General features: G+C 43.0%; 1 protein-coding gene and 1 non-coding gene across 11 annotated transcripts in view; one reads left to right on the top strand and one right to left on the bottom strand.

Moving 5' to 3' along the window:
• COL14A1 (collagen type XIV alpha 1 chain) overlaps positions 1-21,163 on the bottom strand; it is a 232,915-nt gene that overhangs the window by 201,807 nt on the left and 9,945 nt on the right. For all 10 annotated transcript variants that reach the window (XR_003038138.2, XR_001501879.2, XR_003038139.2 and 7 more), the window contains exons 2-4: positions 15,646-15,771; positions 10,478-10,594; positions 5,676-5,819 (exon numbers count right to left, since the gene is read on the bottom strand). Coding sequence is in view for 6 of the 10 variants with exons in the window: in XM_059874511.1 (XP_059730494.1) it covers positions 5,676-5,819; positions 10,478-10,594; positions 15,646-15,754 (370 nt within the window). In the remaining 4 variants the exon portion in view is untranslated. The remainder of the gene's footprint in view (positions 1-5,675; positions 5,820-10,477; positions 10,595-15,645; positions 15,772-21,163) is intronic.
• LOC112449642 (U6 spliceosomal RNA) lies at positions 1,428-1,534 on the top strand. The gene has a single exon (XR_003038240.1). It is a non-coding gene; the product is annotated as a U6 spliceosomal RNA (small nuclear RNA).

Raw genomic sequence — 21,163 nt, 5'->3', positions numbered from 1 at the left:
TCTCACCTTCCTGGACCCAAGCATGAAAGGATTCCAGGGAGGAGGCCAGCATTTGGTTCCCCCTCACAGGGAGCCAACACATAACTGAAATGCAAAGTGGAAAAGGAAGCCTTCCAAACAAAGTTATTTTAATTTCATCCTGTAAAATGTTATTTGGGAAGAACTAAGCTCTCTATATTGCCAATAAAAATAACAGAGCTGAAAAATATATATATGCCTGTATGCATGCTAAGTCACTTCAGTTGTGTCCAACTCTTTGCGACCCCATGGCCTGCAGCCTGTCAGGCTCCTCTGTCCATGGGATTTTCCAGGTAAGAATACTGGAGTGGGTGGCCATTTCCTTCTCCAGGAGATCTTCCCGACCTAGAGATCAAACCTGCAACTCTTATGTCTCCTGCACTGGTAGGTGGGTTCTTTACCACCGGCACCACCTGGGGAGCACGCTCCCACCCAAATATATATATATATATGCTTCATATAATTTATCTAAGTAAGCAAGTAGATGGTTTCACTAAGATTATTTCAGCAGAGCTAAGCAAGCTGAAAGCAAATGCATTTCCTTTTAAACGTTCGAGGAAGCAGCTAACAAAGCTTTTTAAGGCTACTTATGCTTCTTAGGCTGCTAGTCAGTGGAATATTTGCCGCAATCAATCTCACTAAACCTTAAGACTAAAGTGAAATGAATCATTTCTCTTTGTCCTTTTTCCTGCTTCTCACAAACGTTAAGAAAAGTTATTTCCCTTACTCACGTTGGAATGTCGGAGGCCAGAGACTGAAGCACAGTGCCAATAAAATGAGACAGAGGCTGCTTTATAGTGAAAATAACATGAAACTCTTTCCCAGAGCTTTCAGACATGTGAACCTCAAAAGAATGTAACATTTTAAAACATCTGTATGTCCTGCTGACAGGTGGATTGGCCGAATGTCTTTGTTCAGAAGTTTCAAGAGGTAGCAGGTTAATAGAGTTTTGGTTTTTTTTTAAGAAAAAAATCACAAAATGCAACTTATAAAATGTTACTTAGAAGAGAATGAAGAAAAGGAAGGGAGGATAGAAAAATCCACGGCTGAACACAGAGTCCTAGAACCCACGGTCTCCCCGGTTTGTGGATTAACCCTTTAAAAAGCTACTGTTATTTGAACATTGCTCATTATTAGAGAAACACAAATCAAAACTACAATGAGGTATCACCTCACACTGGTCAGAATGGCCCTCATCAAAAAGTCTACAAACAATAAACGCTGGAGAGGAAGTGGAGAAAAGGGGACCATCTTGCACGGTTGGTAGGAATGTAAATTGATACAGCCACCATGGAGAACAGTATGGAGACTTTCTTTAAAAAAACTAGGAATAAAACTATTATATGACCTGGCAATCCCACTACTGGGCATATAGCCTAAGGAAACCATAGTTCAAAAAGACACGTGCTGTACTCACTTCGGCAGCACATATACTAAAATTGGAACGATACAGAGAAGATTAGCATGGCCCCTGCGCAAGGATGACACGCAAATTCGTGAAGCGTTCCATATTTTTCCATTTCACGCCAGTCAGAATGGCTGCGATCCAAAAGTCTACAAGCAATAAATGCTGGAGAGGGTGTGGAGAAAAGGGAACCCTCTTACACTGTTGGTGGGAATGCAAACTAGTACAGCCACTATGGAGAACAGTGTGGAGATTCCTTTAAAAACTGGAAATAGAACTGCCTTATGATCCAGCAATCCCACTGCTGGGTATACATACTGAGGAAACCAGAATTGAAAGAGACAAGTGTACCCCAATGTTCATCGAAGCACTGTTTATAATAGCCAGGACATGGAAGCAACCTAGATGTCCATCAACAGATGAATGGATAAGAAAGCTGTGGTACATATACACAATGGAGTATTACTCAGCCATTAAAAAGAATACATTTGAATCAGTTCTAATGAGGTGGATGAAACTGGAGTCTATTATACAGAGTGAAGTAAGCCAGAAAGAAAAACACCAATACAGTATACTAACGTATATATATGGAATTTAGAAAGATGGTAACAATAACCCTGTATATGAGACAGCAAAAGAGACACTGATGTATAGAACAGTCTTTTGGACTCTGTGGGAGAGGGAGAGGGTGGGAAGATTTGGGAGAATGGCATTGAAATACGTATAATATCATATATGGAACGAGTCGCCAGTCCAGGTTCGATGCAGGATACTGGATGCTTGGGGCTGGTGCACTGTGATGACCCAGAGGGAGGGTATGGGGAGGGAGGAGAGAGGAGGGTTCAGGATGGGGAGCACACGTATACCTGTGGCGGATTCATTTTGATATTTGGCAAAACCAATACAATATTGTAAAGTTTAAAAATAAAATAAAATCTAAAAAAAAAGAAGAAAAAAAAAAAAAGACATGTGCACCCCGGTGTTCGTTGCAGCACAATTTACAATAGCTAGGACACGCAGGCAACCTAAATGTTCATTGGCAGATGAGTGGATAAAGAAGTTACGGTACATATATATGATGGAATTTACTCAGCCATAAAAAGGAGCACATTTGAGTCAGTTTTAGTGAGGCGGATGAACCTAGGACCTGTCGTACAAAGTGAAGTGAGTCAGAAAGAGAAGAATATTGAACGTTAACACATATATGGAATCTAGAAAATGTTTCTGCTGAACCTATTTGCAGGAGCAAGCATGGTGCTGCAGACATGGAGTGCAGACTTGTGGACACAGAAGGGGAAGGACAGACTGAGGGACAGCATCGAAACATACGCATCCCCGTACGCAAAACAGCCGGGGAAGCTGTGTGTGACCCGGCGAGCTTCACCTGATGCTCGTGACAAGGCAGAGGGGTGGGGCGGGGTGGGCATGGGAGGGAGGTTCGGGGGGACGTGTGTGTACTTACGGCTGATGCACATCGCTGCACAGCAGAAACCAACACAGCATCATAAACGATTATCCTCCAGTTAAAACATAAATTCAAAAGTAAGCTGCTGTTGTCTGAAACGATGTCTGGGATTTACATCAAAATCATACGAGACAGGGGGCTGTAGGGGTATAGATTGACAGGACTGACCATGAATGGTTAATTGTTGAAGCCACTGATGGGCATTCAGGGGATGATTTTACAATTGTGTCGATTTTTTAAGTTTAAAATTGTACTTAATGTTGAGTTGGGTTTTTTTAAGGAGTCTAAGATTGCCAGGAGAAATATCAATAACCTCAGATACACAGATGACAGCCCCCTTATGGCAGAAAGTGAGGAGGAACTAAAGAGCCTCTTGAAGAAAGTGAAAGTGGAGAGTGAAAAAGTTGGCTTAAAGCTCAACATTCAGAAAACGAAGATCATGGCCTCTGGTCCTATCACTTCATGGCAAATAGATGGGAAAACAGTGGAAACAGTGTCAGACTCTATTTTGGGGGGCTCCAAAATCACTGCAGATGGTGACTGCAGCCATGAAATTAAAAGACGCTTACTCCTTGGAAGGAAAGTTATGACCAACCTAGATAGCATATTCTAAAGCAGAAACATTACTTTGCCAACAAAGGTTCGTCTAGTCAAGGCTATGGTTTTTCCTGTGGTCATGTATGGATGTGAGAGTTGGACTGTGAAGAAGGCTGAGCGCCGAAGAATTGATGCTTTTGAACTGTGGTGTTGGAGAAGACTCTTGAGAGTCCCTTGGACTGCAAGGAGATCCAACCAGTCCATTCTGGGGGAAATCAGCCCTGGGATTTCTTTGGAAGGAATGATGCTAAAGCTGAAACTCCAGTACTCTGGCCACCTCATGAGAAGAGTTGACTCATTGGAAAAGACTCTTACGCTGGGAGGGATTGAGGGCAGGAGGAGAAGGGGACGACAGAGGATGAGATGGCTGGATGGCATCACCAACTCGATGGATATGAGTTTGGGTAAACTCCGGGAGTTGGTGATGGACAGGGAGGCCTGGCGTGCTGCAATTCACGGGGTCGCAAAGCGTTGGACACAACTGAGCAACTGAACTGAACTGAACTGATCTTAACAGTGAAGTAACACAGGAAGTTAACCAGGACCAGCCTCTCCTGTTCACGTGCACGATACACAAAGCTCTGCCCACAAATCAGACAAGATGCCTCCAGGAAGAGGGGGCTACTGCGATCTCTGGGCCCTAGACTATACGGTCCCTGGGGGCAGGAACGTGTCGTGTTCCCAGTGCCTAGAATAGGGCCTGGTACTTAGTGGCCATGCACTTAAGTGACAAAAAAAAATTTAGTGAATGAATGAACATCTCCTGAAAGGCGAAAGAATCAGGACCTCTGCGGATAACTTTTAAATTCAACATCAGGACAAGTTTCCTAAGGGAACAGGGCCATCATGGATGGGGCCGCCCCAGAGCGTTCCCCTCTGCTTAGAGTGTCTCCGGATGCAACTCCTTTGACCAACTCAGTATCTGAGACTGACTCAGATATGAAGACATCGCCCATCCATTCTCTTTCCAGCCCTCTCCTGCAGCAGAGACAGCACCTTCTTTCACAGAGTCCTAAAAGCATTTATTGAGTAGCTATTATGTACTGGGTAGATGACATGTCTAGATAAGGCTCAGGGACAGTGTCAGGGAGAGGATTTAAAAACCAACACTTAAGGAATTATGGTTTTCTCCGGATATCTGCCCAGGAGTGGGATTGCTAAGTCATACAGTAGTTCCATTTTTAATTTTTTAAGGCACTTCCATACTGAAAACCGTAACTCCAAAAGATACATCACCTCACTGTTCACTGCAGCACGATTTACAGTAGCCAGGACACGAAAGCAACCTAAATGTCCATCAACAGAGGAACGGATGAAGACGTGGCACACACATGGGATGGAGTGTTACCCAGCCACAAAGGAGCGAAACTGTGCCATTTGCACAGACGTGGACGGACCTAGAGACAGTTACAGAGTGAAGTAATATAAAACAAATACCATGTATTAATGCATATGCATGCAATCTAGAAAAATGGTACCAACGAACCTATTTGCGAAGCAGGAAGAGACACAGAGAACAAACATATGGACACCAAGTGGGGAAAGGAGGGTGGGAGGAATTGGGAGACTGGGATTAACATACGTAATGGGCTTCCCAGGTGGCCCGGTGGTAAAGAACCTGCCTGCCAGTGCAGGAGACACACGAGATGTGGATTCCATCCCTGGATCGGGAAGATCCCCGGGGGCAGGAAATGGCCGCCCACTCCAGTATTCTTGCCTGGAGAATCCCATGGACCAAGGAGCCTAACAGGCTACAGTCCATGGGGTAGCAAAGAGTCGGACACAACTGAGCAATTGCGCACACACATTTAAAATAGATAACTCGTGAGAACCTACCCTGTAGCACAGGGAGCTCTACTCCGTGTGCTGTGGTGACCTGATGGGAAGGAACTCCAAGAAAGAGGGGGTCTATGCATGCAGACAGCTGATTCACTTTGCTGCAGAGCAGAAACTAACACAACACCATAAAGCAACTATATTCCAATAAAAATTTTTTAAACTAAAACTGAAAGGATAAGCAGCAGTGAGTATTGGAGACAGAAGGAACTCACGGAAGATTAGACTGAAGATCTCCTAAGATCTCGTCAAATCTGAACAATCCAGGGTTAACCCGGCACAATATCTACAACAGACTCAGACTCAGCCCTGGAACAGAGTCCCATGGCAGCACTCTATTCTGGAAATACGTACTTCTGAATTGACCTTGGGCTGGCTTGCTTTCTTTGTCTTTATTGTATGCAATAATCTGAACCGTGTAATTCTGGTCTGGCATAAGACCTTGAATAATTGCTTTCGTTGCAGTGTTCTGGAGATTCAGTTGATTGGTTTTTCCACCTAAAATAAAACAGAAAGATAAATCAGTTCTAAGAAGTACATAAACTGTGTCCATTAAGAAATTTCATTAACCAGAAATCTAGATTTTAAAGGTGAAGATATTTAAAAACGGGTATAATGGTGAGTATGCATAATACTTATTTTTCGTATAATTTCCATCCTCATTTTCAGTTTTACTCTTTGCATTAGACAGCTTAAACAGTTGTCTAAAGTAGGTGAAAACACATTCACAAACATCTTTCGCATAACACACTGTTGCTTTGATCCACTAGGGAAAGCCATGGCCTGAGATCAGAAGACAGTCAGCCCTGAGTGTCAGATACACTTTGCAAGGAAAGAAGGCCGCCTGAAAATGAACGGAAAGATACGGACGGGCTGAACGCAGTTTCCAACACTGTCACTTTCCCTACGGCCTCTCTAAAGCGAGTCAAAGCATGTCTGAAGCATTAGCGATCTAATTACCCTGAATCTGAGCATCACTGGCTCAGAATGCTGAAGGAACCACTCATCGTCTGGCTACTTAAAAGTTAGCTTCTTTCTGGAAAAGATCCCAAACTCCCATGGTCTCTCCATCAAACCAGACTGACCTCTAAGTTTTGCTGAAAACGCTAATGATTCAGTATCAACTTGACAGCAAAGTTCCAGACATGCATTCTTCTCTATTTCTGGCAGTGGTTACTGCCTGAGAAAAGGAAAATTAACTTAAAACTGCTCCTCCAGCAGTAGCAGCAAAAGGGCCAGAAATTTGCTGAATTAATCAAGTATAACACAGGCTACAGTATTTTAATCACAGGTGGTGCTAGTGGTAAAGAACCCGTCGGCTAATGCGGGAGACATAAGAGACGCGGGTTCAGTCCCTGGGGTGGGAAGATCCCGTGGAGGAGAGCGTGGCAACGCCCTCCAGTATTCTCGCCTGGAGAATCCCATGGACAGAGGAGCCTGGCGGGCCACAGGCCATAGGGTCACAAGGAGTCGGACATGACTGAAGTCACTTAGCACTCAATACAATAAAATTAGTTATGTTAAGTCTGAAAAATGATCATCATGTCACCTCTGCTGCCCACCACTGTAAGGCAGAGCTGAGCCTGTCTCCTGCCCAAACCCACCTCTATACATGCGTTTATGTCCAAGAGGATAAACTTGGTTTCAGAAACACCTATCATTTAAAGCTCATCCTTGACAAAGTGCATCAGATGAATCCTTCACTACGTGTTTCACGAAAAAGAAAAAAATGCCTTAGAAAAACTCTGTGCTCTAGAATTCCTGAGAGACATATGGTATACTCGTTTAAAGACTTTGAGAATCCTGTAATAAAAAAGCTTTACCTCTGTTTAGAATGGCATTCTTCAAATTTATCTGACCATTAAACCATTTGATTATGTAACAGCTATCACATCCTGCTAAACATCCTGGAAAGCACTTTGGGAAAGACTGGTATAAGCAACATGCAGAGCTCATCTCCTAGTGCTGAAACAGCTACAGACATGCTTCGTCTAGATTCACTTATTACTCCTTTTATTTACTCTATTTATTTTAGGCTTGATCAAGTCGATACCGGAGTGTCAAGACTGTCTTCCTGGCTTGGGTCACGGCAGCATGGACACTGGGTCGCCACGGAAAATAAACCCAGTTTTCATCCAGAAATTATCTGCTTTCTCCCTCCGTTTCTGCTTGTCATTGGGGTGTTTAAGCAGGAAGTGAGGTCTGCTTTTGGAGACGCTACAGCAGAGATGGCCAAGGGGTGAGGCTGAAGTTGATTGAAAAACCACCCAAGTCATTTCTTTTTTAAAAAGATAATTTTATTTGTTTATTTATTCTTGGCTGCACTGGGTCTTCACTGCTTTTGCAGCTTCCTCTAGCTGTAGTGGGAGAAGGCACTGGCACCCCACTCCAGTGCTCTTGCCTGGAAAATCCCATGGACAGAGGAGCCTGGTGGGCTGCAGTCCATGGGGTCGCTAGGAGTCGGACATGACTGAGCGACTTCACTTTCACTTTTCACTTTCATGCATTGGAGAAGGAATGGAACCCACTCCAGTGTTCTTGCCTGGAGAATCCCAGGGACAGAGGAGCCTGGTGGGCTGCCGTCTCTGGGGTCACACAGAGTCGGACACGACTGAAGCGACTTAGCAGCAGCAGCAGCTAGCTGTGGTGAGCAGGCTTCTCGATGCGGTGGCTTATCTTGTTATGGGGGCTTCCCAGGGGGCACTACTGGTAAAGAACCCGGCCTGCCAACACAAGAAACGTAAGAAACTCGGGGAGACATGAGTTTGATCCCTGGGTCGGGAAGATCCCCTGAAGGAGGGCATAGCAACCCACTCCAGTATTCTTGCCTGGAGAAGCCCATGGCCAGAGGAGCCCAGTGGGCTACAGTCCATGGGGTCACAAAGAGTCAGACACGACTGAAGTGACTTAGCACGCGTGCACACATCGTGCTGAGGAGCACAGGCTGTGGGCGGGCGGGCTTCAGGAGCTGCAGGACACGGGCTCAGCAGTCGTGGTGCAGAGGCTTAGCTGCTCCACAGCATGTGGGATCTTCCTGGCCCAGGGATTGAACCGGTGTCCCCTGCGCTGGCAGGCAGATTCCCACGCACTGCACCCCCAGGGAAGTCCTCCACATCACTTCTAAGGGCCTGATCCTTCAGTCACACTTGCTTGGAGTACCGAAGAGTTTGGTGTTACCAGCACTTAATCAAAAAAAATTAACCTACTGATTACTTGGAGGGAAATTAATTATTTTTCAAGACAAAGGGAATTCTCAGAGGTATGACAAATAAGGGACTTTTATACTGACCGTTAGCATCACAATAATGTTCAAGAGCCTCTTAAATTTCCCACGATGGTTTATTTTAGAAAACAAACTGCAATTTTAGAAGTCAAAGTTATTTAAAAGTCGGGCAGTGTTCTGCAATGAAAACTCTGAACGGAGGCTTGAGAATACAGTAAAGCTGTCCATGACTGAGTCACTTCCGAGGGTCAACATGGGGAGAGTGTGTGTCGTTTTCTGAACCAGAGTCATTCTATGGAGTCTGTGCCTAACATGTGCTAATAAGGAAAGGTTTCTTTTTAGTGACCAAGCAAGAAGCCAAATATGTCATCTGTCTGTTTTGAGATTTTAAATCCACTACAGAGTAAGATGTCCCCACTTAGAAGTAACAGAGCATGTCTTCCTCTTTAAATGAGTTGGGATGAGGCCTCCAACAGAAGGGGGTCCAGCTCTCTGTGACCATTTTTATCACCAACAGAAGGAGCAAATGTTACATTTATATAAATACATACACGTTACACAAACAGGCTATTACTGAGTATGTATGGACTATGTGAAATTGGATTTTATGGGAAGAAGGGAGACCTGAGAGAACACTGCGGAGCTTCTTGCTACAATCACGGCTAAGGCTTACTGAGCCCTTGGATCGGCCGGGCACCGCCGTGCTTTGTCTACCGGCTCATTTAGTCCGCACGGCCAGTCCTTCCCGTGAATGTGCGCGGGAAACCTCACGCTCAGGCGCCGGTGCAAAGGGTAGGCTGCGGGCCGCACGTTCTGTATTTGTTCTCAGGCAACGGGCGCTGCCGTTCCCAGACCACGCTCTGAGCTTCAAGCCTCGCGGCAACCCCATGAGGCGGGCACCAATACTGTCGCACGTCCCCTGGAGGAGGAAACTGAGGCGCTGAGACACTCAACGACCAGCTGGAATGGAGGAACGAGGGCTTGAACCAAGTCTCCGTGACCCCCGTGCAGCAGCAGCAGCGCTCCTCTGCACGCTCTGTATTTCTGTTTGTTTTGGGTTTTGGCCACACTGCATGGCTTGCAGGATTTTAGTCCCCTGACCAGGGATTGAACCCCTTGGCCTTGGCAACAAGAACGTCAAGTCCTAACCACCAGGGAATTCCCAACACACCCTGTACTGTTTCAGTTGATTATAAATCAAAAACATGAAATGAGAAAGAAAAAACACAACCAAAATGTAATTGTTAAAAGTTTTACACAACTATTTTATCCTCATGATCAGTAAGTCTGTTTAACTTTTGCTTTTCTTGCTTTAATGCATCATTTATGCCCACCGTGTCTACTTAGAGCTTATAACTTAATGCATCATTGCTGAATAATATTCTATTAAGTTAATTAATTGTAGGTGGCTCAATGGTAAAGAATCTTCCTGCCAATGCAGGAGACTCAGGAGACCCAGGTTTGATTCCTGGCAGGAGAAGATCCCCTGGAGGAGGAAATGACAACCCACTCCAGTATTTTTGCCTGGAAAATTCCATGAACAGAGGAGACTGGCAGGCTATAACCTATGGGGTTGCAAAAGAGTCGGACACAACTTAGCAACTAAAGAACAACATAATTAATCATAATTTACTCAGCTGGTCACAGCCATTGGAGGTAACTTTCAAGCGTCCATAGACCAAAAGTGTTCATCCACGTTGAAACAGAGGTAGGGAGGATTTTTGATGGTATGAAAATTACGGTGAGCCCAATAGCTAGGCTTTAGATTTGAGGCAATATTATTTTCTTGAGTAGAGGATAAGATCTCAAGCTCAAAAGATTAAATAAAACACAAGTCTTTTGAATGAGATTAAAGCAACACTTGGCACTATACTTCTTAGTTTCCTGTGTGCCGGAAGTTGCTAACACTCGAAAACACAGTTGATTTTTTTACCTGAAGCTGGAGTCACAAGAAGTTTGTATCCACCAAATTTCCCTCTTGGAGCCTTCCATGAAATCTGGATACTATCATGAGATAATACATTGTATCTTAACCTTGTGGGTGGAGCAACTGAAAAGGGAAAACAAAAATTGTTTAAACGTTGAAGCTTTTAAGCTTTCATTGTTAAACTGAAAAGCCAAAGTAATGTAATCAGAATACTCAAGACTCAAGACTTCACGTTCTTTCTACAACCCCATTAGTGAATTGATCTGTTTGCAAAATAACACAAACCCAAGAGCATCTGTCTCTGACTCAAGAGGTAAGCATTTGCCAAGTAGTGCTGATCTTGCGTACTTTTTCCAGTGGTCATGTATGGATGTGAGAGTTGGACTATAAAGAAAGCTGAGCACCAAAGAATTGATGCTTTTGAACTGTGGCGGTGGAGAAAACTCTTGCGAGTCCCTTGGACTGCAAGGAGATCCAACCAGTCCATTCTAAAGGAGATCAGTCCTGGGTGTTCATTGGAAGGACTGATGTTGAAGCTGAAACTCCAATACTTTGGCCACCTGATGCGAAGAGCTGACCATTGGAAAAGACCCTGATGCTGGGAAAGATTGAGGGCTGGAGGAGAAGGGGACGACAGAGGATGAGATGGCTGGATGGCATCATTGACTTGATGGACATGAGTTTGGATAGACTCTGGGAGTTGGTGAGGGACAGGGAGGTCTGGCGTGCTGTGGTCCATGGGGTTGCAAAGAGTTGGACACGACTGAGCAACTGAACTGAACTGAACTGATCTTGTGACAAACAACTCTGACTTAGGGTTAGAATGTAATATCCTAGTCTAACTTAATGAAGCCGACCTTGCAAATAATTTTATTATGGTACAAGGATGAACGTTTCTGCTTTGAACACATGAACTTTTGTAATCTAGGTAGACTATGATCTGTTTTATGCCTTTAGGTTTCCACTTTATTAATTCAGTAATTTTTATGATATGATAATTTAAGGCTATTACAGACATGTTATAATAATAAGATCAATCTTTTCCAATAGTTCACTAAAAAGGTCTATACTGCTTTTTTGTGTAAGTCATTCAAACTTCAAAACATGTTCTTGGAACTCTACATCAGTGTTCCAGAATTTCAAAAGAAATCCTTTCATAAGACTTTTACTGAATAATATACAAATTAGTTTGTCACAAAAGAAAATTTAACTTGACAGAAAAGTTAGCACTTATTACCTACTTCTATGCCTGGTCTTTCTTTCCCACTTTACGACAGAGTCCAGGGAAGGAAAGAAATACTCATTTCAATAGGTATGTAGTATTATGTGGGGTTTGGTTCCCAGTTCTGTCATTTATTAGATGAATAATCTTGAGCAAGTGATTGTCCATTCAAAGCCTTGTTTTTAGAAAAGGTGGCACAGAATAAGCAACATTGTTAAAGAGAACAGTGGACATTATCTGTTGTAATATGTACAACAAATGTTTGTTCCCATCCAGCCTCACTTCATCTAATGGATGATCTCTAAAGCTTATTTAATACTCACAAAAATATATTACTGTCCAATTTTATACATAAGGGGAGCAAGAAGACACTAAGACATTCATCCAGGTTCACATACTGGCTCGTGACCATCTTTGACCCCAAACAAAATGCTCTTTTTCTTCAGGAGAAGATTTATATTAAGAAGTCACCCTTCACTGAGCTAGAAGAATGTGGGATTTACTCCTCAACTCTCCACTCATCTGAAATCAGTGAGTTCCTAAGAACACAATCGCAACAGCAGTGTTCTCTTTCCACTTTCTTTACATTTCAGTAAAGAATGCTAGTCGAGCAATAAGCACACTAGCTTCCCATTCTCGGTTTGACATGAATGAGTCTACATTTCTCCAGCTTATGGGAAAGTATGGATTTATCATAAGAACTACTATTCCAAGCTACAAGAGAAGGTTGGCTAAACCTAAATTTGGATGAACAGAGACACTGATACTAGTTTGCTTCCTCTGGAACTGGGGGAGAAAAATCTTTATATAGATAGATTCTTATTATTTACAGAAGAAAATTAAAAATAAGAATTTAAAAATGTTAAACAGTACATGCAGTTTCTGAGCCAAACCTTGCCAGTGGGTTGGTAGACATGGTTGGCCGAGCTTACTTCGAGGTTTGGCATGAACTCACGGAGGCAGGGGGCGGGCACACCGGGGAAGCCTCGAGTGAAAAGCACAAGCAGAGGGGAGGCTGCCGCCTGGGCAGTCCCCGAAGGATCGCCTGATCTGTCTGCACCCAGGCGACTTGCCTGACATCTCAAGGAAGGCAAAGAACGAACACTCAGGATTCCTAGGTTAAATCTTAGAAATCTTTGTAGTGTGTGCTACCCAGGCGAGCTTCTAGCCTGCAACATCTTTTTAGTCAATAGCAGACCTTCTGAACCTCCAGAAGTGATGAGTGTGACATGGACCACACCCAGACCCCAGATCACACCCAGAGAGCACGGATGGCGCTCCAGAACCCAGAATGGCAGTATCTGCCATTGAACCACCCCAGGAAATAAAAGTGAAGCAAAGGCAACAACCCAATCCATCAATGTTCAGAAACAATTCACAAATGGTTTATATGATGACGGTCCCATTGCAACTACTAGCAAAAAGCAATATTGCCATTTTCTTTTATCAACAGAACTCGTCTATTGCCTATGTATGCATAAACAGTCTCACAGTTATTAAAAGGAAATCTTGGTTAGACACAAAGTTTACATTTCCTTCAAGTTTTTGCCTTTAGGGAAAAAAAGCAAGAAAAGAAAGAAAGCAGCCTGAGGTCACAGCTTCAAGCTTCAAAGACAGCTCCGCTTCCACGTTTGGACAGCACTGGGACTTCCGCCAAAGCAAGGGCAGAAAGATGGACGGGAACACTGCGAGCGCAGTGCAGAAGCCATCGTTCTCATCTCACGGGCCAAAAACGTGAGTATATTTAATACCAGAGCCGTGATTTTTCTTTCTGCAAGCACTCAGGAGCCCCTTCAATAAGTTTATGTACTTAACTCCAGTAATAAATATAGATGCTTGCATGAACTTGACTCAAAAGTCAATCTGTGTCAGTTAAATCTTTTTTTTTTTAATTTCAAGGTATTTTTTTCTTTTTGATGCAGTTGTAGATGGGACTGTGTTATTTCTCTCTCTCTCTCTTTTTTTTTTCCCTTGGAGTATAATTGGTTTGCAATGCTGTGCTAGTTTCTGTACAACAGAAAAACTTTTTGCTATACAAGAAAGTGAGTCAGCTATATATACATAGATCCACTCCCTCCAAGCCTCCTTCCAACCTCCACTCAACAGTTAAAATTTATTCCTCTTAAAAAAGACAAAAATTAAATGTAAAGCTTGATTTCTGGCACATGCTGAGAACCCAGAGTAAGCCAGCAAACCCATCTTTCATACACTGACGCCAGGCATTCTGTGTGAGACAGGGCCAGGTACAACATTTGTGAAAATACAACCTTCATTCCAAAGGGGGGCTGCAAGGGGAGGCTAAGGAGCACCCAGCGCTTGACTGCAGGGTTAGGCTCGTTGCTGAAAGTACAGGGCTATTTGTTGTTGTTGTGCTGTATTTTTTTTGAGAGGGAAGATTTTTCTTTAAAGATTTTCACCACGATCATCCTCATAGAAATCAAAGCTCAAAGGCAGAAAAGGAATGTTTATTTCATTCTAAAAAAGCCTCACTGTTACCAGGTACTTAGGAAATTTCATTTCAGAATATGACAATTCATTAAAGGACTGATTTTCTGCCCTCCCTTCCTTCCTTCCTTTCTTTTACTTCCACTCAACTCAACTGAAATCTTGCTGTTTTGACAAGGGACAACCTATGTTTATTTCTAATGGAATAGTCTCATTAATTTCTTGAAACACTAATTTTTACCACCAGGGAAGTCCCTCATGGAAACACTGCCTTTCACCAAGGAACGCTAACGTGAAGATCTTCTGTTCCTCCCTACTCACAGTCACCTCCCTTCTGAATTTCCAACAGCGCCTTGGTTTTCTTCCAAGGAACAGCTCGCCCTCCCTGCTGCTCGGAGCCTTGGCTATCTGTCAGCCATCCTCCCTTGGCCAAGGGGGAGAACACAACTCAAAGCAGTCAGGCAGACTCTCCCAAGAATCTGAAACTTGTGTCCAGCCATGGAAGGATGGAAAACAGCTCTGACATTTCGTTCCAAAAACATGTCCTCAAAGAAATGGTCACTAGTTCCTAGAAACTATATCTAGCATGTTCCCGGATTCCTACACATTCCAAAGATTATTTAACTATTGTATGAACCACTTCATTATCTACCAGTAAATATACTTTTTGCTTAAATTAGCCAGAGAAAGTTTATTTTATTTGCAACCAGAAATCTCTGAGTGATAGAAATGGAGCCACGTGGGCATCAAGAGTATTTCCCCTTTCAAAACACAGTTTAGGAGCTATCTCAAAGAAACGACTTCAGCAAAAGATACTGAAACAGCAGAAAATTATTTGGCTTATTTTTCCAAGTGATCTTCAAAAATCCCAAACAAACAAGAAAAGACCTTAGCTTTTATCTCATTTTTTAACTAAATGCATTTAGAGAACACTTGTTCTATAAGTAGGAGAAATTAAAATTTGAGGGAAATTTGTCATGGGATATGCTAGAGGGTTCTTTTTTTCTTGCATAGAATCTATTCAGCGTCTGTTAGGCCCTTAGTAACCTTTAGATTGTGCATTCAGTTTTAAAGAAAGGAGCAAAAATAAGGACCAGGTATGAAGTGGCAGAAACATCTTGTAGACACTCTTTTTAAGAGACAAGGCATGATCAAGACACATAGGCACATGCCTTACAGCTCCCTATTAATAGAACTGATTTTGCAAATTTGACTTTAGTTATTAAGTTTGCATGACATTTCAGAAGTATATTAAAAATGAGCTATTTAACCATCTACTGCAAAATTAATATGCTCAGCCACTAGTGACCTGTAACTTCATCAAAGCTGTGCCACATTTCTACAACGTAAACAGCTGGTAAAACTGAGAAAAAGCCAACACGTGACCTGCCTAAAAGCACAGCTGAGCCAGTGAAGCACTAGTAAGGCAAATAAGATAAAAAATGATCATCAGAACCAACATGGCTAGACTCCCAGGCCCCATGAATCTCATTTAAGTTTTCCATACCTTGACCCTGGACAATGGTGCAAAGATAAGTAATCACAAAAAAGGCTGGAAACACCCAGTACTGCATCTTGCAGTGAAAAATCTTCATTTTATTTCTTGTTTTCCGCATGGGATGTAACAGCAGTCCTAGAAACAGAGAGCACAGGGGTATTTTGAGAAGGCTGGACATAAAACATATGTAGTCATCTGGGACAGGCAAACAAGCCAACATGTGTGGGTATTGTCAGGACGTGAATCGATCCTTAGGGCGTGCATATTTCACTCTAACATAAACTAGGAACAGGAAGATTCTTTACAAGATGCTGTAAATGAAGAGAATGATTGGGAATCCATGGTCACCCCCCTGTTTCACTAACACGGACTGATTCTGGGTCTGACGCGGATGCCGGGGGCAGCTGCACACTTAGAGCGCAGCACCTCTGAGGCAGGCAACTGCTTCCTGAGTCCTTCCCATAGTGAGGTCGTCGGTGGTCCTTCTACCCGGCAGCTCACTGAAGAAGGAGATGACTGGGACCTCTTTGGCGGCTTCTCAGCAGAACCCAGCTCTGCTCAGGAGGTGCTGTAAGTTGCCCACACAGGGTCCCCCTGGGAGGGTCACATAACTCACAGAGGCAGGTCTAGGGGATGGGAAGGACTTGGAGCACCGCGACTTCACGTGGAATGCAGCCCTTTGCTGCTGCTTGCTCTTCCAAAGTTCCTGTAAGACTGACACCAGTCAAGTCTTTAGAGATGAAGAGTCAGGTCTCTGTGAGGCAAGACCTGGGCAGTGACGTGTCCGAGGGCCTCCAAGATTCTGTCCGTCTTGGGTCTGCGAGCAAGCCTTCACAGTGCTCCCAGGCCTGAATTTTTGCAATCCTAGACTGTCTCTGCAACTCATTGGATTACCCAAGAGTCCCTTTACCATCTGCTAATCAGACACTTTTTAGGGTCTAAAGAGCCCTCAGGGAACCCTCGTCCCAAGCTAACTTATCTTTCTTTTATCTGCGTGTTATTGCTTTTATATCATGTCAATTTTGTATAACTGTTTTCTTCTAGATCTATGTTAATAACTAAAATTGACTGAGAGTATTCATTTCTTAAAAGGTCTGGTGTCAAGATCATTCTAGCTTCATTTTTAAAAATGTTAGAAAGTTTTCTATATTTTCATTGTTTTGCAATAGCTTAAGTACCATGAGAATGACATACTCTCTAAAAGCCAAAGAATAATTTGAGAGAGAAAAATCATATGAGCCTATTCCCTTTAGGAAGCTATTTCCTACACAACTTTTGTCTTATTTATAAATCTACTTAGCTTATTTACTTCTTGGTTTTCTAGTCTGGATATTTTCCCATGAAGTTATTCTTCTAATTTTTTTTAATTTTAAATTTATTTTTTAATTGAAGGATAATTGCTTTACAGCATTGTGTTGGTTTCTGCCAACATCAACACGAATCAGCCACAAGTATACATATGTCCCCTCCCTCTGAAACCTCCCTCCCACCTCCCTCCCCATCCTGCCCCTAATCTTTTCATTTTGATTTTCACATTTATTAGCACAGAGTTGTGTGATCTCTCAATAGACAACGTATTTTCTGGTTATAGCTCCATTTACTGTTGCTATTGTTTACTGGCTAAGTCGTGTCCGACTCCTAATGATCCCTCGGACTGTAGCCCACCAACTCCTCTGAATATGGGATTTCCTAGGCAAGAATACTAGAATGGGTTGCCAATTCCTTCTCCAAGGGATCTTCCAAACCCAGGGATTGAAGCACATTTCCTGCACTGCAAGCGGATCCTTTACAGCTGAGCCACTTGGGAAGGCTCCACTCTCAGCATCAAACTGACGTTTTCCTACCTTTCTCTTTTCTCTCCAAAACGGACAAGCTAAATATTTGTCCAGATTACAATTTCTAGAGGATAGTTTTTCTTAACTTGCAATATTAGCTCTGTACTTGCTCTTATTTTTGTTGTTGTTGTTGTTCTTTTTGTTTATTTAGCCCTTAATGCGATACTCTTTATTTGAGGCCATTAATTTTTCTCTGGATATGCTTGGGCAGCCACATACAAGCTTTAATTGCCTTTTTAACACAAGAGTTATTTCAGTGACTGTAGCAAAAGATAACTCTATGAACCTTCAAAACAATATGATTTAAGATGATTCATGCACTTAAACTTAATCTGGTCTTATTCCAGAGTAACACAGTATATCCAGAGAAATAATTATATTCCTTCAAGTAATCATTCATAAAAAATTTTTCTTGGCAACTACTTTTTATAATATCCAGTGACAGTATAGCATGCAACTCTTTCATGTTGCAACTAAAGGAAGATACACGTGCTTTAATAATCACATAAATAATCACGTTAGGGTCCTATAATAAAAAAAATTAAAGAATGTACTCATTTATATTTAGAGGTCCAAAAAATATCCCCCCCAACCAGCCTACCAGGCTTCCAAAATGCTAATTACTAAAGAATATTTTAAATTAAGACATTCACATACAGGAAGCCCCTTAAAATTCCTAATGGAATGGGCAACATATTGAGTCGCTATTTTATATATAATATATATGGCTTTTTAGCCTGGATGAGTTTATTATTAATTTGTTACAGATTAGTGAACCAGCTATTTGTCAGAGCACAGAAGAAATGGGACAAATGGAGAATTCAAACTCAATACAGGGAGAAAGGCCCCGAGTCATGGAGACCTCTAACCCTACCAAGGCAGGTAGAACAAGATTGGGTGGGTCATCCCAGGGGTCGTGGGACTACCCAGGCAGCGCTAGAGGTAAAGAGTCTGCCTGCAGTGCAGCAGACCCGGGTGAGGTCCCTGGGTTGGGAAGATCCCCTGGAGGAGGGCGTGGCGACCCACCCAGTATTGTTGCCTGGAGACCCCATGGACAGAGGAGCCTGGCGGGCTACAGGCCCCGGGGTCACAGAGTTGGACACAACTGAAGCGACTTGGCACGCGCACACTCCAGAGGGCTGTGACTTTTCTGTAGACAGAAGGCCTGATTATGGGGGGTCTGAACATATAGGAGCAGGCATCAGCTCCATCAGGACCAAGACCATGCCCCTCAAAGGAGAACTGCACAGTGGAATCACTCTCCACCCAAAACAAATATTCTAAGATTTTGTTCCCCAAATATTACAACCACAAGGCTCAACGAGAGCATGGCAAAGCGAGAGGTAAGCACCAAGCGGGGGTTTTCTCAGGCATCCCACAGTGCTGCGCTAACACAGGACAGGAGGCCCTTTTCCAAGCTGCAGTGCAAAGTACTGCTCACCGAAGCACGGCAGTCCAGTGCAGGCCCGGCATGCGAGGCAGCGCCTACCATGCCACGTGAGAAGCCGATCTGCGTGGCACACACTACAAACAAATGACAAACCAGTGAACAAGTAACAGACCAGTGAATGGCTGCTGCCCTTGTCTTGGCAACTGCTTTCTGAAAACTGCTTGTTATTGCTGTTGTTCAGCCACTAATTCACGTGCGACTCTCTGCGACCCCGTGGACTGCAGCACGCCAGGCTCCCCTGTCCTTCACCATCTCCCAGAGTTTGCGCAAATTCACATTCATTGAGTCCGTGACACCATCCAACCATCTCATCCTCTGTCGTCCCCTCTCCTCTTGCCCTCAGTGTTCCCCAGCATCAGGGTCTTGTCCAGTGAGTCAGCTCATCAGGTGGCCAAAGTACTGGAGTTTCAGCTTCAGTACCAGCCCTTCCTTGCATATTATTTACACAGAAAAAACCTGTAGCCATAGCTTTTCTTTAAATTCTTCCTTTCTTATTGTTTATTTTAAATGAGATTAAGTAATACCATATTGGGAGAAGTGGAATTTTTGTTTTCCCAAGGTTTTATGCCAAGTCTTTCATTTGGACAGTAAAATAGGGGCGAGAAAAAAATTCCAGTTTCTGCTAAACTGCCATGAGATATTTTTAAAATGTCAAAGCCTAATTTGCTGAAACATTGCCTAAAACCTTGCACAAAACAAATAACGCTGCCTTTATTTATTTATTTTTTTTGGCTTAACAACATCATGTTAGAAATGGCCATTTAGCTGTATTACTACAGAAGGTATAAACTCAATTTGGGGAAAGTTGATAATGTTTAGCACAAGTTTTCTCAAAACACTGTTACTCGATTATGCAATCAGTAACTTAAAACTATCCCCATTAGGACTAACTGACCTGTCCTCTACTTCATATGTTTGTTTTATCCAATCTCATTTATACAATTAAGTTTAAGAAGGAGCAGAGGCCTTATGCAAGCCAGTTTATCAAAATCCCTTAAAATATTTATCCTAAAGTTTGTGTAAACTACTCATATAAACACACATGCACACACACACAAAGACTTAACACACACATACATGCAAAGCTGGATAACGTTCTACTCAGTCAGTGCTGACATCCAAGAAAACCATAAACTGGTTGCCAGCCATCTGGGATACCCGGCCCTGCGAGAGACTGTTGTTTGTAGTTTCAGGATTTTCACTCCAGCAGTCACTACCAAGAGTCCTACCATAACCAAAGCTCTCTGCTCGTGTTAGTCCCTCAGTCGCATCCAACTCTTTGTAATAGCCCTGACTGTAGCCCACCAGGCTCTGCTGTCCACGGCATTCTCCAGGCAAGAGCACTGGAGTGGGTTGCCATTCCCTTCTCCAGGGGATCTTCCCGACCCAGGGATGGAACCCAGGTCTCCTGCATTGCAGGAGGATTCTTTACCCTCTGAGCCACCAAGCCACTCTACTGTAAGGGAGATACAAAATTTCCTACTATATGATCCCTGTGTCAGCTCACTTATAATTTTATTGAAAAAGAAGACCACAAGCAAATTTACAAAACTAAATGAAGTAAGTGCGAAATACATCAGAGGTGACACAGACTGGAGCTGTGAGTAGAAATCTGGGCACGAGGAAGACGTACCCACCAATGACTTGCTGGGGGCCCCCGACTAAGTAGTGTAACCACTCCATGACTTGGTTTCTTTATCTGTAAAATGTGCACTCAAACATCTACCTTATAGGATTGTGATGATGTAAATCATGTACTTAGAAACACAGGTGGCTCTCAAAAAGTTCTAACCAGCAGCATGCTAGCAACAAGTTGAAAGAATGTAAGGCAAAGGCAGTTAAATCATCAATGAATTTACTGCTTGGGTAGATCCTAAAGGACGAAGAGACTCAACAAGTCTTTATCTCCCCCATCTCATGAAGGCTGTGGGACGAACTTGGTATAAAGGTTTAGACAAAGACAGAAGATCCAGATAAGGACACAGGCACCATTATCCGCATGGCTGAACTACTTTAAACTTTTCTAAGAACATTCCTATCCATTTTTTATCCTTGTCCAGATGACAGCTCTGTACAGGTTCAAAATCATCAACCATAAGAAGACTTGGAATATTTGACTTAAGAATAATCCATAGACTTAGCAGTTCTGGTTGACAAGCCCATGCAAAGAACATTTGAAAGACATGGGAATGATTAAGCATGAATTAAGCCTAGGAAAAATAAGACTCAGAAGCACATAATA

This window comes from Bos taurus, chromosome 14 (assembly GCF_002263795.3).
Source record: "Bos taurus isolate L1 Dominette 01449 registration number 42190680 breed Hereford chromosome 14, ARS-UCD2.0, whole genome shotgun sequence".
Lineage (NCBI taxonomy): Eukaryota > Metazoa > Chordata > Mammalia > Artiodactyla > Bovidae > Bos > Bos taurus.
This window is presented reverse-complemented; position numbering and strand designations above follow the sequence as displayed.